This window comes from Podarcis bocagei (assembly GCF_964188305.1).
Source record: "Podarcis bocagei genome assembly, chromosome: 8".
Taxonomy (NCBI): Eukaryota; Metazoa; Chordata; class Lepidosauria; order Squamata; family Lacertidae; genus Podarcis; species Podarcis bocagei.
Genome location: NC_138133.1, coordinates 12,404,876 through 12,422,634, shown reverse-complemented (window position 1 = coordinate 12,422,634; position 17,759 = coordinate 12,404,876). Strand labels below are relative to the sequence as shown.

The following is a 17,759-nucleotide window of genomic DNA, read 5'->3' as shown; positions in this document are numbered from 1 at the left end:
AAATGAGGCTACAATTTAAATTGCATTTTAACCTGTATTTTAAATTGGTTTTTTCCCCTCCCCCCATTATGTTTTTACTGTAATTTTATTGGTGTTAGCCGCCCTGAGCCTGGCTCTGGCAGGGGAGGGTGGGGTATTATTATTATTATTATTATTATTATTATTATTATTATTATTATGTAGTAGTAGTAGTAAGTGTACAGATAATGTCTTCAGAAGATTTCCCAGTCCCACTTCCATGCCCTATGTAACTCATGAGTGGCATAGCAGAAAAGAGTGAAAGGAATGGCAGGCAGCAGTAGCAATAAATCATTCTTGAAGCTTTTCTGTAGTGAGCTAGCTCTGGAAGAGTTCCTGACAGGTGAATGATATAAGATGACTGCTCTAAACATCCTCCATGGTCTGTTTTCTTTAAAGAGACTACTTAGTAGCTTGCAAACAGGGGGTTTTAAATATAGCTCAGTCTCACACAGAACTCCTGTAGAACTTGCCATACAATACCTGCTTTTTGGCCCTATCTCTGGAATAAGCACAGGAAGTGCTCACATAGACAGAAAAGCCTCAGATGTGTTGGTGTGCCCTTGGGGTGTGGTGAGGAAGGAGAAGGGCATGGAGTATAGACAGATTGGCTCAATATGGTGAGCCATTATAAATAGTTTATCCTGAATGTGCTGATTTGGGCTCTTTTGCTCCTCCTCACTGTTGCGTGGAGAAAATAAACCACAACTGGAGATTAGGGACGCGGGTGGTGCTGTGGGTTAAACCACAGAGCCTAGAGCTTGCCGATCAGAAGGTTGGCGGTTCAAATCCCCGTGACGGGGTGAGCTCCCGTTGCTCGGTCCCTGCTCCTGCCAACCTAGCAGTTCGAAAGCACATCAAAGTGCAAGTAGATAAAGAGGTACTTCTCCGGCGGGAAGGTAAACGGCGTTTCCGTGCACTGCTCTGGTTCGCCACATGTTAGTCATGCTGGCCACATGACCCGGAAGCTGTACACCGGCTCCCTTGGCCAATAAAGCGAGATGAGCGCCGCAACCCCAGAGTCAGCCACGACTGGACCTAATGGTCCCCTTTACCTTTTTAACTGGAGATTGTGTTTTTGTTTTTGCTTTCCAAGCCATGATCAAGAACAAACTTTGACTACAGAATATAGTTAGGAATGAGACAAATGGTGGTCCCTGGTTGGGACATAATGCTATGCCAGTTATGGTGATTTGCTTCCTCCATCTACTAAGAGGGAGGAGCAAAGTGGATAAGCTCTCAGTAAACTATTCACACACACATACGGACCACTTGGACTTTGTAATGTCCACTAAACATTTTAATTAAATCAGGGTTTGTTTATGTTTTAACACTTACGGTACCTTCCATTCCCTCCCTTTTATGGTAAACAATCTCCCATTATCCCCCAACATTGCCTACAAGAATAAAGAATGACTGTGGTAATGCTGTCTTATTTAAAAGGGGGGGGGGGAGAGAAATGACATACATATTAGTTTTTAAGGCACCGCTTGGAATTTGGGATACTATATACAATGTGCATGTGAAGTTTATCTATTTTGATATATCTTCCCATTTTCAGATCAGGTTTTCTGGAAGATCTCAAGGGAAGATCTCCTCTTGCTCCAGGCATCCATTGCCAGAAACAAATGGGTAGAGCAAGAGTCCATCCATTTTCCAGGACACCAGCATGATGCATTTCACTTTAAAGGGAGCTTGAAATGAGAGTCATCAGTTACACTTTAGCATGTTCCATATCATTTTCTTTGTATGCTGCAGTCCCATGGTTAAAACCATGCTCAAGGCAGCATACAACATGAAAATGTTACACAGTACAAAACACACACACAGGAAACCTAGTCATAAACAAGAAATAAAACACCAAAAAAGTACACAACCAAATCGAACAATTTCCACGTAAATCATACCAAAAATACAAAATAAAGATACCCAAACAAGCCTGGCCCAAGCAATACCCCAGCAGTAAAACAGCTCTGTTGAAAAACAGCTCCCTAGGCAGATTGCATTTATGTGTCTTCTTCCACTGTCTTGCTTTTTCTTCTTCTATACCTTTCTGCCACTATCAATTCCCCCCCAATCATTTAAAAGAACAGAAATATTTGCATGAACATATATAATGAAATATAAATATATATATTGAAATGCAATGAAACATATAGCATGCACACACACACACACAGGAGGAACCATGTACCAGTCAAGTAAATAACATGGAGTGTTCAGATATGCTACAAGCTTCAGCAGATTATTGTGTAATTAGGCTTAGTAAATCTAAAAGTAATTACTGCATAAGAAGCAGTGTAATTTAGAGGACCAAATTAATCGTGCATTTATCTGGTAATGATATGGTATCATGTAAATAACCTGACATTATATTGTCATTACCATCTGAGTAAAAAGCCTGGCTTATATATATATATATAAAACAGAAAAGGAAGAAAGGATAAACCTTACCATAATCGAGATAATATATATATATATACAATGAGGAGAAGAAGAAAATAGGGGAAATTAATTCTGGGGTGCTGAGCTTCACTCCTCAGACGAAGTTAACAGTTGAACCCATTTTCTCAAGGGCCGAATAAAAGGAGGAGGTGGTTAATAAAAACGCTAATAAATAATAATGCTTGGCATTTCTATAGCACCTTAGAGGATTCCGATATTTTCATGAACATTATCTCAGTAACAGCTAGCTAAATTCATGTTTGGATTCTCAGATTCCAGATGGGCTAAGGGTAATATGGCTTGCCTAAAAGCATCTGATGAGTTCGCGGCATAGACAACATTTGTATCAAGGACTTTGTAGTCCATTTCTGGGCCTCTACGGTACACTAGTTCTTGAGATCTCACTCAGAATGCTGTGGTTTGGTGGTCCAGCAAAGAATGTGGCCTGATTTTCCATGCTAACAGAATTTTTGGCAATTGAGATGGAGGATTAAGTCATACGAAAAACCTTGCTAGATGATACTGATTGTTCCTGTAGCCCACCCAGCACTCCACCTATGACACTGGTTTGTTGGTCAGGGGTTATGGGAGTTGCAGTTCAAAATATCTAGGCTGAGGAAGGCTGGCATGAAGGGTTTACGAAACTAGAAAAGTAAAATGCAACGTGGGAATGTGTGGAAACTGCGGTGTGAATGCAGCCATAATGTGCATTTTCCTACCCTCATTCCACACCATTGGCTGCTAGGGGTGTGATGGTGTCAGAAAAGAGGGGAAGCAGAATGCAATCAAATGTAAGTGTGGAATAGAGCAGGAGGGAAAACTTGGTACTGGGCTGCCTGCTACTGTACTTTCAGCAACAGCCTCCTATTTCTTACAGTGCTCCGTTTTGCCCTGCCCTGTCTATTTCATGTCGCAAAATGAGGTTAATTTTTTCCCCTCCCCCCTCCATTAAGTTCAATGAAGTAACACTTTTTAGTTGCTCAACATACTGTGCTCTTCTTGAGAAAGACAAAATAATGATGTTTAAGTAATAAGTGCCACTTTAAATTACAGGACCCGATCTTACTGCTGAATTGACAAGCTGCAGAAAGCAGGAATCAAATGTGATAAATGCATTCTTTCTCTCCGTTGTGGTGCTCACTGACTGCTCCAAATTGCTTTCAACACAGGGCCCAACCTTCTATCCCAGAGTGCACTTCAGCTCAATTCCAAACCCGAAGGGTCTTTCCAGTATCCATCTAGCTACCATAGCAACCAAACCCTTGCCCTCGGTGATTCAGCAACATCACAGCTTCCAGCCCGCAGCAGTCAAGCCAGAGCTGCGATACAGAACTATAGCCAGGTATGTTTTGAGAAGGGTTCATTTATACCAGTGCCGTTTTGAAGGGCATATTCTGGTTGAAAATGAATCACACGCACACGTGGTTTTGCTTACAGAGTTTGAGTTCATAATTTATGTTTGTGTGGAATACAGCTAATAACATCAATGCAATATTAAAGGAATAATTCAGCAGAACAGTATGACAACATTTTTGTGTTTATACATTAGTTTAGGAGATGTTTATTAATGTTTAATTTTATCATGACTTATTTATGTGTGGGTTTGAATCCCTGCGATGGGGTGAGCTCCTGTTGCTCAGTCCCTGCTCCTGCCAACCTAGCAGTTTGAAAGCACGTCAAAGTGCAAGTAGATAAATAGGTACCACACCGGTGGGAAGCGTTTCTGTGTCCTGTTTGCCAGAAGCGGCTTAGTCATGCTGGCCACATGACCCGGAAGCTGTCTGTGGACAAACGCCGGCTCCCTCGGCCAGTAAAGCGAAATGAGCGCCATAACCCCAGAGTCGTCTGCGACTGGACCTAACTGTCAGGGGTCCCTTTACCTTTACTAATCCACTTATATAGCACTATCACAATTAGGAATGTGTAAAATCTGCACCTTTACTTCTGTGGATACCTCTGCAGACCATGCTTTACCTACACAGAAATAGCTGACACATTATTTTCAAAATGCAATCCCCAAAATTGTGCATTCTGTGTGCATTTTCTATAATTGGCTTAGAGCACAATCCCAACCCTAGATCTGCCGAGATGAGCGAGATAGCACATGACAGATCTCTGGCCCAGCTGGCAAGTTTGTAACCCCAGCTAAGCCAGCGATACATCAGTGTAACTTCCTCAACCTGGCTCAGGTGAGGCTATGCCATATCAGCCAAGACCAGCAGAATTTACACCAGTGTAACCCCTGAAAAATGGGCATTCCTGGGGAAGGGGCTAGATTGGGCAGGAGGTACACTGGCAAAAAATGGTGGCGTAACTCAAACAGTATTTTAAAGGCTTAGGCTTAGGCGGTAGTCCTACTCCTGAACAGAGCTTGGATCTGGTGTAAATTACAGCAGCATAAATTACGCTGTTTTCCCATGTTTAGGATTGCTCCTTTAATCTCATCATGTTCCACATTCTAAGGCATCAAGTGGCATATTGCAAATTTGAATCATTGTTGCACATTGCAGACACAGTTGGGGCTTAATTGTGAAGCCGTTTCTACTGAGTTTTTTTTCCTTTTATTTTCATGGATTTGATGACATTATTATCAAACCTGCTGTCTGTATGGAACATGTCTATGCAGTAGCAAATTTGGAGACAATAACAAATATTTTTGGCATTCTCATGCTAGACTTTTTATTATTCATTTGTTTTGAGATACTGAGAGTTGCCTACGGGTAAGGTTGTAATTGCATAAAAAGTCTTGAGAATATCTTGGCAAAAGAAACACACCAGCTTCTGCAATATATCCAATTTTCATTAGCCTGAGCATAATTGTGGTGATAGGTTTCATGAATTTGGCATATTTCTAGGATGCAAGGGAGCTGTAAATAAATGTAGCCTTTGATTAACTTAACTGCTAGCCTTGCAAGTGTTACAAGTAAAACCATGGGAGGAAAGTACATATATTTCAGAAGCTTTGGCAACATTAATTCAAAACAAATAATCTGGAACACATGCAGCCTCCTACATTTTTCGAAAATGCTAATGATAACTTAACTGTAGTCCCTAACGGGGATTTCAAAGCCCTTCACATTCCCCACCTTGCAAAATTATGGATGCTTTATGCTAATTTAATCTAAAACAAGGATGGAAACTTTTAAATGCTTTGTGTCAAAAATCAGACGAAGTCTCTGTTCTGAATTTAGTATCTGCACTCTCCTCAAAACCATATCTAGGTGTTTTTGTGCACATAGGAAAGTCTGTGTAAGTGGGGATTGCCCTGACACCACTGCGCATGCAATGGCCTTGCCGACGTGGGAATGAGAGGGGTAGCCTCCGCTCACACAGAGCTTCAGCTCACATTTGACTGAGGGCTTTCACTCTAAGATTTCTTCCTGTACCAACTGATGATGTCATGATGGGGCAGCAACGCTCACCTGACCTCCAGGCAGCTGAGTTGCTGCTGCTTATGGAGTGGGACTGGGGAGGTTAGTGGAAGTGCAAACGCACCAGCAGAGCCTATCCAATGCTTCCTGTTCATTTGTACCGCACAGACCTCCCTGCCACTCCTGCTCAGCTAAACAGCAGCAACTCAGCTGCCTGGAGGTCAGGCGGTCAGCTGCCACTCCACCACTTCATCTAGGGCCGCCTCAAGACCTATCATTGCCTGCAGCAAAGGACAAGATGGCAGCCTCCCCAAGGCACCTACGGAAGCCAAACAGACTAGCAGTTGCATCTTACTCCCTTACTACTGAAAGGACACTATCCTCCACTGCACTTGAGGGCAGCAGGCTACCCTGCTGAATTTTACAGGGCACGCAGAGCTCTGTCTTCTCCCTCCCTCTCAGCATCAGCTACTTGAGCCAGCTTTCTCATGCTGCCTCACCCTGGGGCTGGCCCTGACTTCATCCACTGCTGTCTCCCACTATCCTACAGTTTCAGTTACCGTATTTTTCGCTCTATAGGACACACCCGACCATAGGACGCACCTTGCTTTAGAGGGGGAGAACAAGGGGAAAAAAATCTCCCCCTCTCTGCTCAGTGCCCCTTCAGCGAAGCGGCAGGAGAAACGGAGCCCCTTCCATTTCTCCTCCTGCTTGGCTGAAGGGGCGCTGCGCAGCTCTCCCTCTCTGCTGAAGCCAGGAGAGTCTTGATCTCCTGCCTTCAGCGAAAGCAACGCGAAGCCTCCAGAGCGCAGCGGGACCTCCCGCTGTGTTCCGGAGGCTTCAGGCGGCTATCCCTGAAGCCTTCAGAGCGCAGCGCGAGTTCCCGCTGTACTCCTGAGGCTTTGGGTTCCTTTTGCTGAAGCCAAGGAGCCTGCATTCGTTCCATAGGACGCACACCACATTTCCCCTTAATTTTGGGAGGGGGAAAAGTGTGTCCTATAGAGCGAAAAATATGGTAAATAAATAAAGAATTTTTTATGTGTTGTTCTTCGCTATAAACAGAATACTGAAAACAACATTTTTTAAAAAAATCAGTGCGATTTTTCTCAAAGATGCAATTTGTACATAAACCCTCCTTTGTTGTTTGGTTAGGCAGCAGTCTGGCAGGGGTATGGGCACATGTCTGCCTCCAGGGGTGTCTCTTTAGCATTTACTGCAGGCACTCACATATCCAAATAAGCAAGCTGATTTCAAAGGAAAAAGCAGCTTGCCTCTTCAGCCATGCAGGCAGTTGCAGGAGGAACCTCAAAGACACTTCCAGCTGTATACTTGGTTTTCTCCTACCCTTGAACATACCTTTTGTAAGAATTGCAGCCTTCTTACCTTGTTGCACATGCTGAATAGGAACCCCAGCAGTTGCAACAATAAAAAACCCCCTGCTCTGAACAGGAAGTACTCTTAATTTTATGTCTCTTAAAACAATATTCCCACAAGCAAAGTCATCACTGTGCTTTCTTTATATCATTGCTCTTTTGCATAACATCTAATATATATATTTTTCAAAATATTATTGCAATCTTGGGACGGCGTTACATAGCATTTGGGTAAGGACCGCTTCAGATGAATGGACTTACTTTTAAACTCACAATGACACTTTATAAAAAGCACAGTAGATCTGAACATTATTTTTACATTTTATACAAAGCACAGTAGATCTAAACATTTTACAGCAGCTGCACTATAAAGCGATGTAACAGTGTTCAGTCCATTCATTAGTGTAAATGGGAGGAACCTACAGTTCACGATAGAACGCAAAATAAAGCACAAACCATGGCTATTATGCCTGTGGGGATGTTCCTCCTTCCTGCGTCTCAACCGAGGAAGACTAGATATGAATTTATCACTGGTGCATGGTCTCTGTAGCTCCTTGTGGAATGTTCTGTTATTGAAGTCAGTTTGAACAGAGACAGTCCCAGGAAGGTACAGGAGCTCATAGAATTCAATGTACTGTACAAAGCCTGCACATTTAGAAAGATCTGTATTTTAAAAAGAGCCTGTCTAGTCCAGCTTCCTGTTTTACATTGGCCACCCAGATGCCTTCACGGAAAGCAGAGCATGGCAGTAACAAGATCAGTAACCCCTCCCCTGGCAGCTGTTATTTGGTGGCCTCTGAATGAGTTTGTTCAGCTGCCATTCAAAGCTATCCGAGCGGCCACTGCCATACCCTGTAGCAGTGAGTTCCAGAAACTATGTGAAGAAATGCCTTTTCTTTTTTTCTGTGCAGAATCTACCCCCCACAAATTTTATTTGAGACGACCCTGAGTTCTAACATTACGAGAGGGAGAAAAATGCCTAAGCAGCATGTCCCGTTAGCTTCTTCTTCTTTACTCAGTTATTTACATGTTCCCGGCACTTGATTTTAGTTGCTTTTTTCTGTACATTTCCCAGCTATACCATTTTTAATTTTTTTATTTAAATGGAGCAACCACAGTTCTTACACACTGTATTCCAAGAATGGTTGCACCATAGATTTGTATTGAGATATTATGATGCTGTTCGTTTTATCTTCAATCCCTTTCCTAATAATTACTACCTGGGCGTTTGCTTTTTCCACAGTTGCTATAGGCTGAGTTTCCTTTCCTAACAAAATAAAAAAAATTCCTTCCAGTAGCACCTTAGAGACCAACTATGTTGGCATGTTAATGGTATGAGCTTTCATGTGCATGCACACTTCTTCAAATACTTCTTCGTGTGCATGCACACGAAAGCTCATACTAATAACAAACTTAGTTGGTCTCTAAGGTGCTACTGGAAGGAATTTTTTTATTTTGTTTCGACTACAGCAGACCAACATGGCTACCTACCTGCAACTTTCCTTTACTAGTTAGCAATCACCAGTTCAGATCTATCTATCTTTCTTTCCTTCCTTCCATCCATCCATCCATCCATCCATCCATCCATCATTTCCATTAAATGAAGGCAATCAGCAGCATGGGATTGAGCCCCATGTTGGGCAAAAAGATTCCTGCACAGCAGGGAGTTGGACTAGATGTTCCCTCGTGGTCCCTTCCAACTCTACAATTCTACGATTCCACTTACCTTACTCGCTATCTTGATGCCTAGTAACCCATTCTGAAGAGGCTTTTTCTATCTCTTCATAGTCTGCACATTAACCCGGATGGGAGATTACCAACTCATTGAAGCCAGGCTATTGCTACAAATATAGAGTTGTAGATGGATCCTCACCTCAACTGGCAAAAAGGTGGATCCAAGAGTAGCCCCTACTACACATTTGATCCATAACAATTATACTGGGTGAAGAAATGGGATTTAGCTTTATCATATAAATTGTCAAAGTATCTTGCAAACACAAATCTCTTGCATCTTTGAACATTACATCTAGTGATTGCAGTGTCTCTTTCTTGGCACAAATTGCGAGGAGCTACAGCATATCTTCTATTTGCCAGGCTTTTCCTTGCCTCTGTGAAGAAGGAAAGGCTTCAGACATATCATTTCTGATAAAGAATTTCAGTGCCCTTTTCTGCCTCCATTACAATCATGGGAATTTTGCTTCTGACCTAAAATGGAACAGGATTAGCCCTTTCACTGAATGTTCGCTACATATACAACTTCACTTACAGAACGGTTTTGTAATCTTCCTTAAAGCACAGTTGTATTCTATATAATGGCATAAAAAAGTACAATATGTGTACAGTAGAACACATACAAATGTGTTAAATGTGCTTTCAGCTTATCTGCTTCACACTGTTAAGAGACACTGTGCAGGACCATATTAATTCATAGGGCATAATGCAGTTTATTGTAGAAAGGCTGGTAACAGGAATAGTAATTGTATGTCCACAGCATGACATCTGAAATCGCACATTTATTTTGTTCCTGAGGAATTAAATGACTGACACTTCTTATCACTGGTAGGCTGATCCATTTATCTACATCAAGTCTCACACTGTATTGCCTAGAGATTTTATTACAAGCACAGTAAAGACTGAAATCTTCAGTTAAGGCTTCTTAACACTTTCCACCTAGTGTTTTCTTAACGCTAAGCTACATTCACTTACTAGGATTTCTTTAAAAATGGAATATTAACTTTAGGACGAATATTTCTCTTTCTTAAATATACCTGGTGTAGATTACTTTCCAAGTACTGTTGCACAAATGGAAGATCTGGCTTGTGAGATCAGACCACAGTTCCATCTAGTCCATCAGTTGTTTCCAGCACCAGTCAGACGATGTCTCTGGAAGCTTCCTAGCATGACAGAGGTGATGGATATCCAGCCTCTGGTAACATAACATAACATAACAACATAACATAACATAACATAACATAACATAACATAACATAACATAACATAACATAACATAACATAACATAAAACATAACATAACATAATATAACATAATAATTTTATTATTTCTACCCTGCCCATCTGACTGGGTTGCCCCAGCCACTCTGGGCAACTTCCTACGTATATGAAAACATAATAAAACATTACACATTAAAAAGCTTCCCTATACAGGGCTGCCTTCAGATGTCTTCTAAAGGTTAGTCATCTCCTTGACATCTGATGCAAAAGTGTTCCACAGGGAGGGTGCCACTACCGAGAAGGCCCTCTGCCCAGTTCCTTGTAGCTTCACTTCTTACAGTGAGGGAACCACTAGAAGGCCCTCGGTGCTGGATCTCAGTGTCCAGGCTGAACAATGGGGGTAGAGATGCTCCTTCGGGTATACAGGGCCAAGGTTGTTTAGGGCTTTAAAGGTCAGCACCAACACTTTGAATTGTGCTTGGAAACGTACTGGGAGCCAATTTAGGTCTTTCAGGACTGGTGTTATATGTGGATGTGGAGGATAAAAACATAAGAACATGCCTCCTGGATCAGACCAATGCTCTATAGTCCAGCATCCTGTTTATCACAGTGGTCAAAATGCCTATGGAAGCCAACAACATGAGAGAAATCAGCCTCTCCAGCTGTTGTTCCCCCGCAACTGGAATTCAGAAACATGCAGTCCTTGATTCTCAAGGTAGCATATGCCCCTCATGACTAGCAACTACAGATCGGCTTATTCTCTATGAATATGTCTGCCCCATGGCCCTTTTAAAGCTATTTAGACTGGCAGCCATCACCACAGATGATGTAGTAGAGCATGCTACCATTTATCTATGTATGTTCTGAAAAAGTACTTCCTTTTGTCTGTTCTGTCAATTCAGCTTCAATGGGGGACCCCAGGTTGTAGTGTTGTGAGAGGAGAATTATGTCTCTATCCATATCTTCAACATACAGTGGTGCCCCGCAAGACGAATGTCTCGCAAGACGAAAAACTCGCTAGACGAAAGGGTTTTGCGTTTTTTGAGCTGCTTCACAAGACGAATTTCCCTATGGGCTTGCTTCGCATGACGGAAACATCTTGCAAGTTTGTTTCCTTTTTCTTAACACCGTTAATACAGTTGCGACTTGACTTCGAGGAGCAACTCAGAACGCAGTGTGGTGGCCTTTTTTGAGGTTTTTGAAGACTGGTGATTTTTGAAGCTTTCCCAAAACTTCCCCGACACCGTGCTTCGCAAGACAAAAAATTTGCTAGACGAAAAAACTTGTGGAACAAATTAATTTCGTCTTGCGAGGCACCACTGTAATGCATTGTTTTTTACACCTCTGTCAAGTTGCCCATTACTTGCATTTTTTCCCTACACAAAGGCAGCAACAACCCCAAAGAGAGTTGCTCCAGCCCCCTGACAATTTCCAGCTCTACAATATCCTTCCCCCCCTTTTTTTTTTAAAAAATGCAGCTACTGTACTCAGTATTCCAAGTGTGGTCGTACCACAGATTTCTATATCAACAGTTCTATTTTTCCTAAGGATCCACAACAAGGAATTAATATTTTCATAGTTGTCACACTGGGTCAATGTTTTCATTGAGCTGTCCACCATGACCTTTCTTGATCAATCACTTCCAGCATCACCACTGAGCAACATTTGCCATTTAATTGCCCATTTTCCCATTTTGGAGAGATCTTTTTTGGAGCTTTTTGGCATTTTTTTTTTTTTTTTTTTTTTGCCTTGTACTACTTAAACAGGGTTTGTTGTTATCAGCAAAGTTGGCCACCTCACTGTTTAACCTTAGGTCATAGAATCATAGAATTGTAGAGGTCGCTTGTAAACAAGTTTAAAAGCACCAGTCCCAATACAGATCCGTGGAAGACCCCCCTCTTTTTATACATTCATTTGATGTAAAAAAACTATAAATTTCTTCCTACTTTGTTGTTAACACCCCCTTCAGGGGTCGCTCCTTCAACTAATGCCACCTTGTAGTAAACCTGCTTCACCTCTGACAAGTCCCAAATCCATCAGACCTCACTTTGCCTCAGGATTCAAAATTCATCCAAATCTCTCACACACTCCCAACTGAAACAGAATTTGGTATGTTGTGTCGTTACCACTATAATGATTGACATTTGCTGAAATGTGTATTTAAGACTCCCCAATCCTAAATATTTTTACTCTGAAGGAAATCCTATTAATGAAATAAGATTGACTTCTGAATATGTATGCCTGAGATGGCAGAGACTTCTTCCAGGAGAGAGATTGTCAGCAATTCTCTTTTGGGAGGAACATAAGAAGAAGAAAAACTGCCTGAAACCTCCTGCAGCTGACAAGAACTAATGCCAGGTGTGTGTGTGTGTGTGTGTGTGTGTGTGTACACACACACACACACAAACACTTTTTGTAATTGGTCACCTTCACTGTGTATTGTGGCACTGCCCGCTTTTGTTGTGACTGGAACTAAAAATGCAATGCTTGAGTTATTCAAACTTTGGTTTGAATAACTCATACTACAGTTCCAACTTCTTGCATTTGGGGCAATCTTTAATGTTTCAGATAAATCCTCTGCCTGATCAAGAAAGAAAAAGGCAAAGGGCAGGCAGGGATGTGGAAATGTATCTGAAATCAGAGTGCGCCTTTCAACAGAGTCCTCAGCTATCTCTCACTCCAGCATGCTGTTATTAGAGGATTTTAATGTTACCAGATTAACAGCCACAGATGATCTCTTGAGCCCAAGATCCCCGATAAAAACTGGAATGCAGTCTATGTTGGGAGATAAGAGGTACATTCTATTCTTTGCTGTTCCAGAAGGGGCTCAGGCACATAATTGAAATTTTTAATAGGGAGCATCTGTTGAGGATTTTCTTTCTCTCCTCCCTCCTCTTTTTCTTTTAAATTACAAGGTTTAGGCAAAACTTCGCAGAGCACTGCATAACTGGCAGGAAGATCTAAGACCTCCTGTGCAGATGTGCTGGACAATCTGCTGTTTTCAATTGTATGCAAATTTATACCTGGGCTGAATCCCAAGGAAGGGTCCACCTCTACCACAACTCCATCCCACCCTCATTTTCTGGTATGTCTTGTAAATAAATAAGTAACTGGGTTGCACTCAGGAAGAGACGGCTGCAAGAATTTGTGTGTGAGAAAGAGATTGCTCACAAAGGGTAGGGCGTGCACATTGTCACAAAATGCAGAAATGGATAGCCATCCACAAGGACTATCACTTTTTGGAATACGCCCCCTTCCCCCATCTTCCATACGCTTCTGTTTTCACAGTATAATTTATTTCCAGTGGACAGAAAATCTCCCTCCAATTCCATGAGTTGAAGTTGAATCCTCTCATCCACAATCACAACTGCCAAGGAGTAGTTTGATTTACAGTGTGCCCGCAACAGCTTTTCTTGTCACATTTCTTTTGATTTGTGGGTGCTCTTCCATATTGCTTTCAGGCTAGAATACTTGCTTTTGGGGTTTTGTTTTGTTGTTGTTGTTGTTGTTTTTAAAAAAGGATTGTATTGTTGGCCAAGCAAAGGGAGATGAAATACTGTACATATTGAAAAGAGCAATTATAATAGCAACCCTTCCCCCGCCCCGCAGCAGAAACATGCAATGGTCTAATATTCTTTTTTCCAATAGCAGCAAGCCACATAAGTTGGCCAAACCCTGTTCATCACTCCACCTGGCACACAAAGATGTGTATCATCTGAATGTGGCGGTTCAATTTAATTATCATGGCTAATAACCACTGATAACCTATCCCACATGAATTTGCCTAATCCCTGCTAAAGCCATCCCCAAGTTGTATGGCAGTGAATTTCTTAACCTGGTTATACAATGACAGTGTTATAAGAAAAAACTGCTGCCTTTCCCTTATGGGGTATCCATGAGCCCGTATAGAGTCCTTACGTAGGTTCTCTATTGGTAGGAGATAACAGAGGCCAACCAGAGAATATTGAGAAGCAAAGCAGCTAGTAAGCCTCCTCTTTATTAACTGTTGCAACAGGGTACTCACTACCACATGCAGAAGGCAAGAGGGACCCATAACAATGGTGCATAAGCCCTTATAGAATCATAGAGTTGGACTAGACCACAAGGGCCATCGAGTCCAACCCCCTGCCAAGCAGGAAACACCATCAGAGCACTCCTGACATATGGTTGTCAAGCCTCTGCTTAAAGACCTCCAAAGTAGGAGACTCCACCACACTCCTTGGCAGCAAATTCCACTGTCAAACAGCTCTTACTGTCAGGAAGTTCTTCCTAATGTTTAGGTGGAATCTTCTTTCTTGTAGTTTGGATCCATTGCTCCGTGTCCGCTTCTCTGGAGCAGCAGAAAACAACCTTTCTCCCTCCTCTATGTGACATCCTTTTATATATTTGAACATGGCTATCATATCACCCCTTAACCTCCTCTTCTCCAGGCTAAACATGCCCAGCTCCCTTAGCCGTTCCTCATAAGGCATTGTTTCCAGGCCTTTGACCATTTTGGTTGCCCTCCTCTGGACACGTTCCAGTTTGTCAGTGTCCTTCTTGAACTGTGGTGCCCTGAACTGGACACAGTACTCCAGGTGAGGTCTGACCAGAGCAGAATACAGTGGCACTATTACTTCCCTTCATCTAGATGCTATACTCCTACTGATGCAGCCCAGAATTGCATTGGCTTTTTTAGCTGCCGCTCATGTCAAGTTTGTGGTCAACCAAGACTCCTAGATCCTTTTCACCCTTATATAAACTTTTGAAATTGCCCACCCTGTAGCTCAAGAACCCCCCCCCAAAAAAAAAAATCATACATACATCACAGGAGTTGGGCTACAGCAGAAATACATCACAGTGGGCAATCTACAACAGAAATCCTGTCTGGCAGGATACTGATAATGGTCACTTGATTGCTTTACCTGGCCAGCCTGGCCATTCCTTTTGAGATGCTAAATACTTAGTTCCTGAATCCAGGTCACAGGCTCACCCTATTCATACACAGATATGCCCTTAAGACAGGATTTGTGAGCAAAGAGACAATGGGGAGGCTTTCCCCATTTCCTTCTTCACTAGAGAGTATATCTGAATTTACTGGAAGAGTCAAAATGGCTTCAGGATTGCTCTCCTGTACTATTTCAGACGCGTGGTTTATATACTTATGTTTGTGTTTGCCTTGTAAATTTATGATTTATATATATAAGACCTTAGAATTCCAGGTATCCAGGTGTTTCCGTGCGCTGCTCTGGTTCGCCAGAAGTGGCTTAGTAATGTTGGCCACATGACCCGGAAGCTGTCTGCGTACAAATGCCAGCTCCTCGGCCTATAGAGCGAGATGAGCGCCGCAACCCCAGAGTTGTCCACGACTGGACCTAATGGCCAGGGGTCCCTTTACCTTTACTATTCACAGGTAGATTGTCTGTTCGGCCATTTTATGAGCTAAGTACTTCAACCTGCCGTTTTTAGCAACAAATCGGAAGGGAACAGTAACCCCTGTGATGCCTTCTCTAAGTGTCACAACAAATGTTGTGGGGGCATTTAGTACATTATAGTGACTTCCCTGCAACGAAACTTAAAAACCAACAAAGCCTTGCCCCAAGCTTGGATGAGATGCAAAGTCTGGTGGCCACTTACATCCCGAGACATGTCACAAAAAGAAGTAGAGTCCCAAATACCCTTTTCTTTTTAAATATTTAAAATCTTTATTGCATTTTTCACAGCAATAAAAATAAATCTGATGTTAACCTTAGCAGGCAGAGGGTCTTCTTGGTAGTGGCGCCTGCCCTGTGGAATGCCCTCCCATCAGATGTCAAAGAAATAAGTAATTATTGGACTTTTAGAAGATATTTGAAGGCAGCCCTGTTTAGGGATGATTTGATGAATCATTGTTTTTTAATATTCTGCTGGAAGCCGCCCAGAGTGGCTGGGAAAACCCAGCCAAATGGGCGGGATATAAATAATAAATTATTATGATATAGCACACATAGCCATGAGGCAGAGTGAAGCAGCTGCCTCAGGCAGCAAATTCTGAAGAGTAGAACAGGGTTTTGAATTGTGTGCCTTGTGTTCTGCCCTGCAGCCCCTAAGCTAGTTTGTTGCCCTAGGGTACAGTAGATGACTGTTCCATCACCGGTGCTGAAGCAAGAGTCAACTACCAGTCTAGTCAGAGTTCGTGCACAGAATGGGGAATGCACCCTCTTTTCCTTTGCCTCAGGCACCAAAATGACTTGGGCTGCTCCTATGATTACATATCACAGAGTTCTTGCAAGCTAACAATTAGGTTCTTGCACATAGTCTTAAATCACTCCAAAGGGACCTTTCCAGCTCTGGAGGCTTGGAAAGAAGAGATGCTGTATTCAAATTGCAGACAGTACTCTTGTGTCTACTATGCCGGCATGGCTCCACTCTCTCCTACTTGCCTGCTTAGATGCTGGCTCAGTTCCTTGGATAAGGCGATCTGCCGCCTATCCACACCTTGACATTGTTTTTACACCAATTTAACACTCCGAGCTGCCTTCCACCTGGGAGGCGCCGTTTGCTGAAGGTGCTAATCATTCTCCCTCAAACAGAGCCCCAGTGGACTACAAGTCCCAGGATTCCCTGGGGAAACTGAATTGCTTTGAAGGCTGGTGTAGATAAGACACCATCACTCCTGACAATTGCGAAGGTGTTTCTTGGAAGCTGAGGGCGCTATTGATTTCCCATGACCCAAAGTATGCCCAAGAGCAATTTTGGCTTGCTTTTTTCCCCACGCTTGGACGGCGAGGGGAAAAAATGATGGAACGTGGGTCACTTTAAAAGGCAAACGCCATCATATCGCTTTCAGGCGCTTGGCTAAGACTGCAACGCTATGCGTGATCACAGCGGCGTTTGCTTCCGAGTAAACACGAGTGAGGTTTTCTGGGATCTCTTTTTTAAAAAAAGTAGACTTGTGCAAGGAAAGCAGAATTGTGCAATGCATCTGAAAACGTGTTCTACTAATGAGAAACGGCCCTGGTATTTAAGGGAGCAATTTTTTTAAAAGGAGACTTGTGCAAGGAAAGCAGACTTGTGCAATGCATCAGAAGACGAGTTCCATTAGTGAGAAACGGTCCTGGTATTATGTTCCCCACCCCCACGAGCAAAAGACTATTTTAGCAGCTTATGGAAGACCAGGCGCTTAATCCTGGAGGCATTGGGGAGGAACCCCAGGGCGAGGTCAGCCGAGCGCTGTGTGATGCCTTTAATTCCCTCCCCAATTCTCCTTTTTTCGCGGGCGGGGGGGGGGGGAGTCGAGGGGCTGCTTGCTTGCTTGCTTTTCTCTCTGCTGCGCCCGCCTCTTGTCAGCCCGTTTGTTTGTTGTGCTTGCTTCCTCTCCCCGCCCCTCTCCTCCTCCTCCTCCTCAGGCCACCGCCGGCCGGACAGCCCACCTCGCCGGCTCGGAGCCGCCGCCGCCGCCGCCTCCTCCGCTGTCTCAGCCGCTGCCCCGGGAGTCGTTCGCGCCGAGCCATGGCAGCGCCTTCCACTTGCCGGACTCGTGCTCGTCCGCCTCTGCGTCCCAGGCGCAGCAGCCGCACTCGCCGGCCCTCTACTACTCCAGCTCCACGCTGCCGGCGCAGCGGGTGAGCTCGCCCTTGTC

At 43.2% G+C, this 17,759-nt stretch overlaps 1 protein-coding gene across 1 annotated transcript in view; it reads left to right on the top strand.

Annotated features, from left to right (window-relative positions):
* The window catches only part of CTNND2 (catenin delta 2), a 552,484-nt gene that overhangs the window by 266,753 nt on the left and 267,972 nt on the right, over positions 1-17,759 (top strand). Inside the window, exons 6-7 of the mRNA XM_081206065.1 lie at positions 3,633-3,805; positions 17,527-17,756. Coding sequence (XP_081062191.1) covers positions 3,633-3,805; positions 17,527-17,756 — 403 coding nt within the window. The remainder of the gene's footprint in view (positions 1-3,632; positions 3,806-17,526; positions 17,757-17,759) is intronic.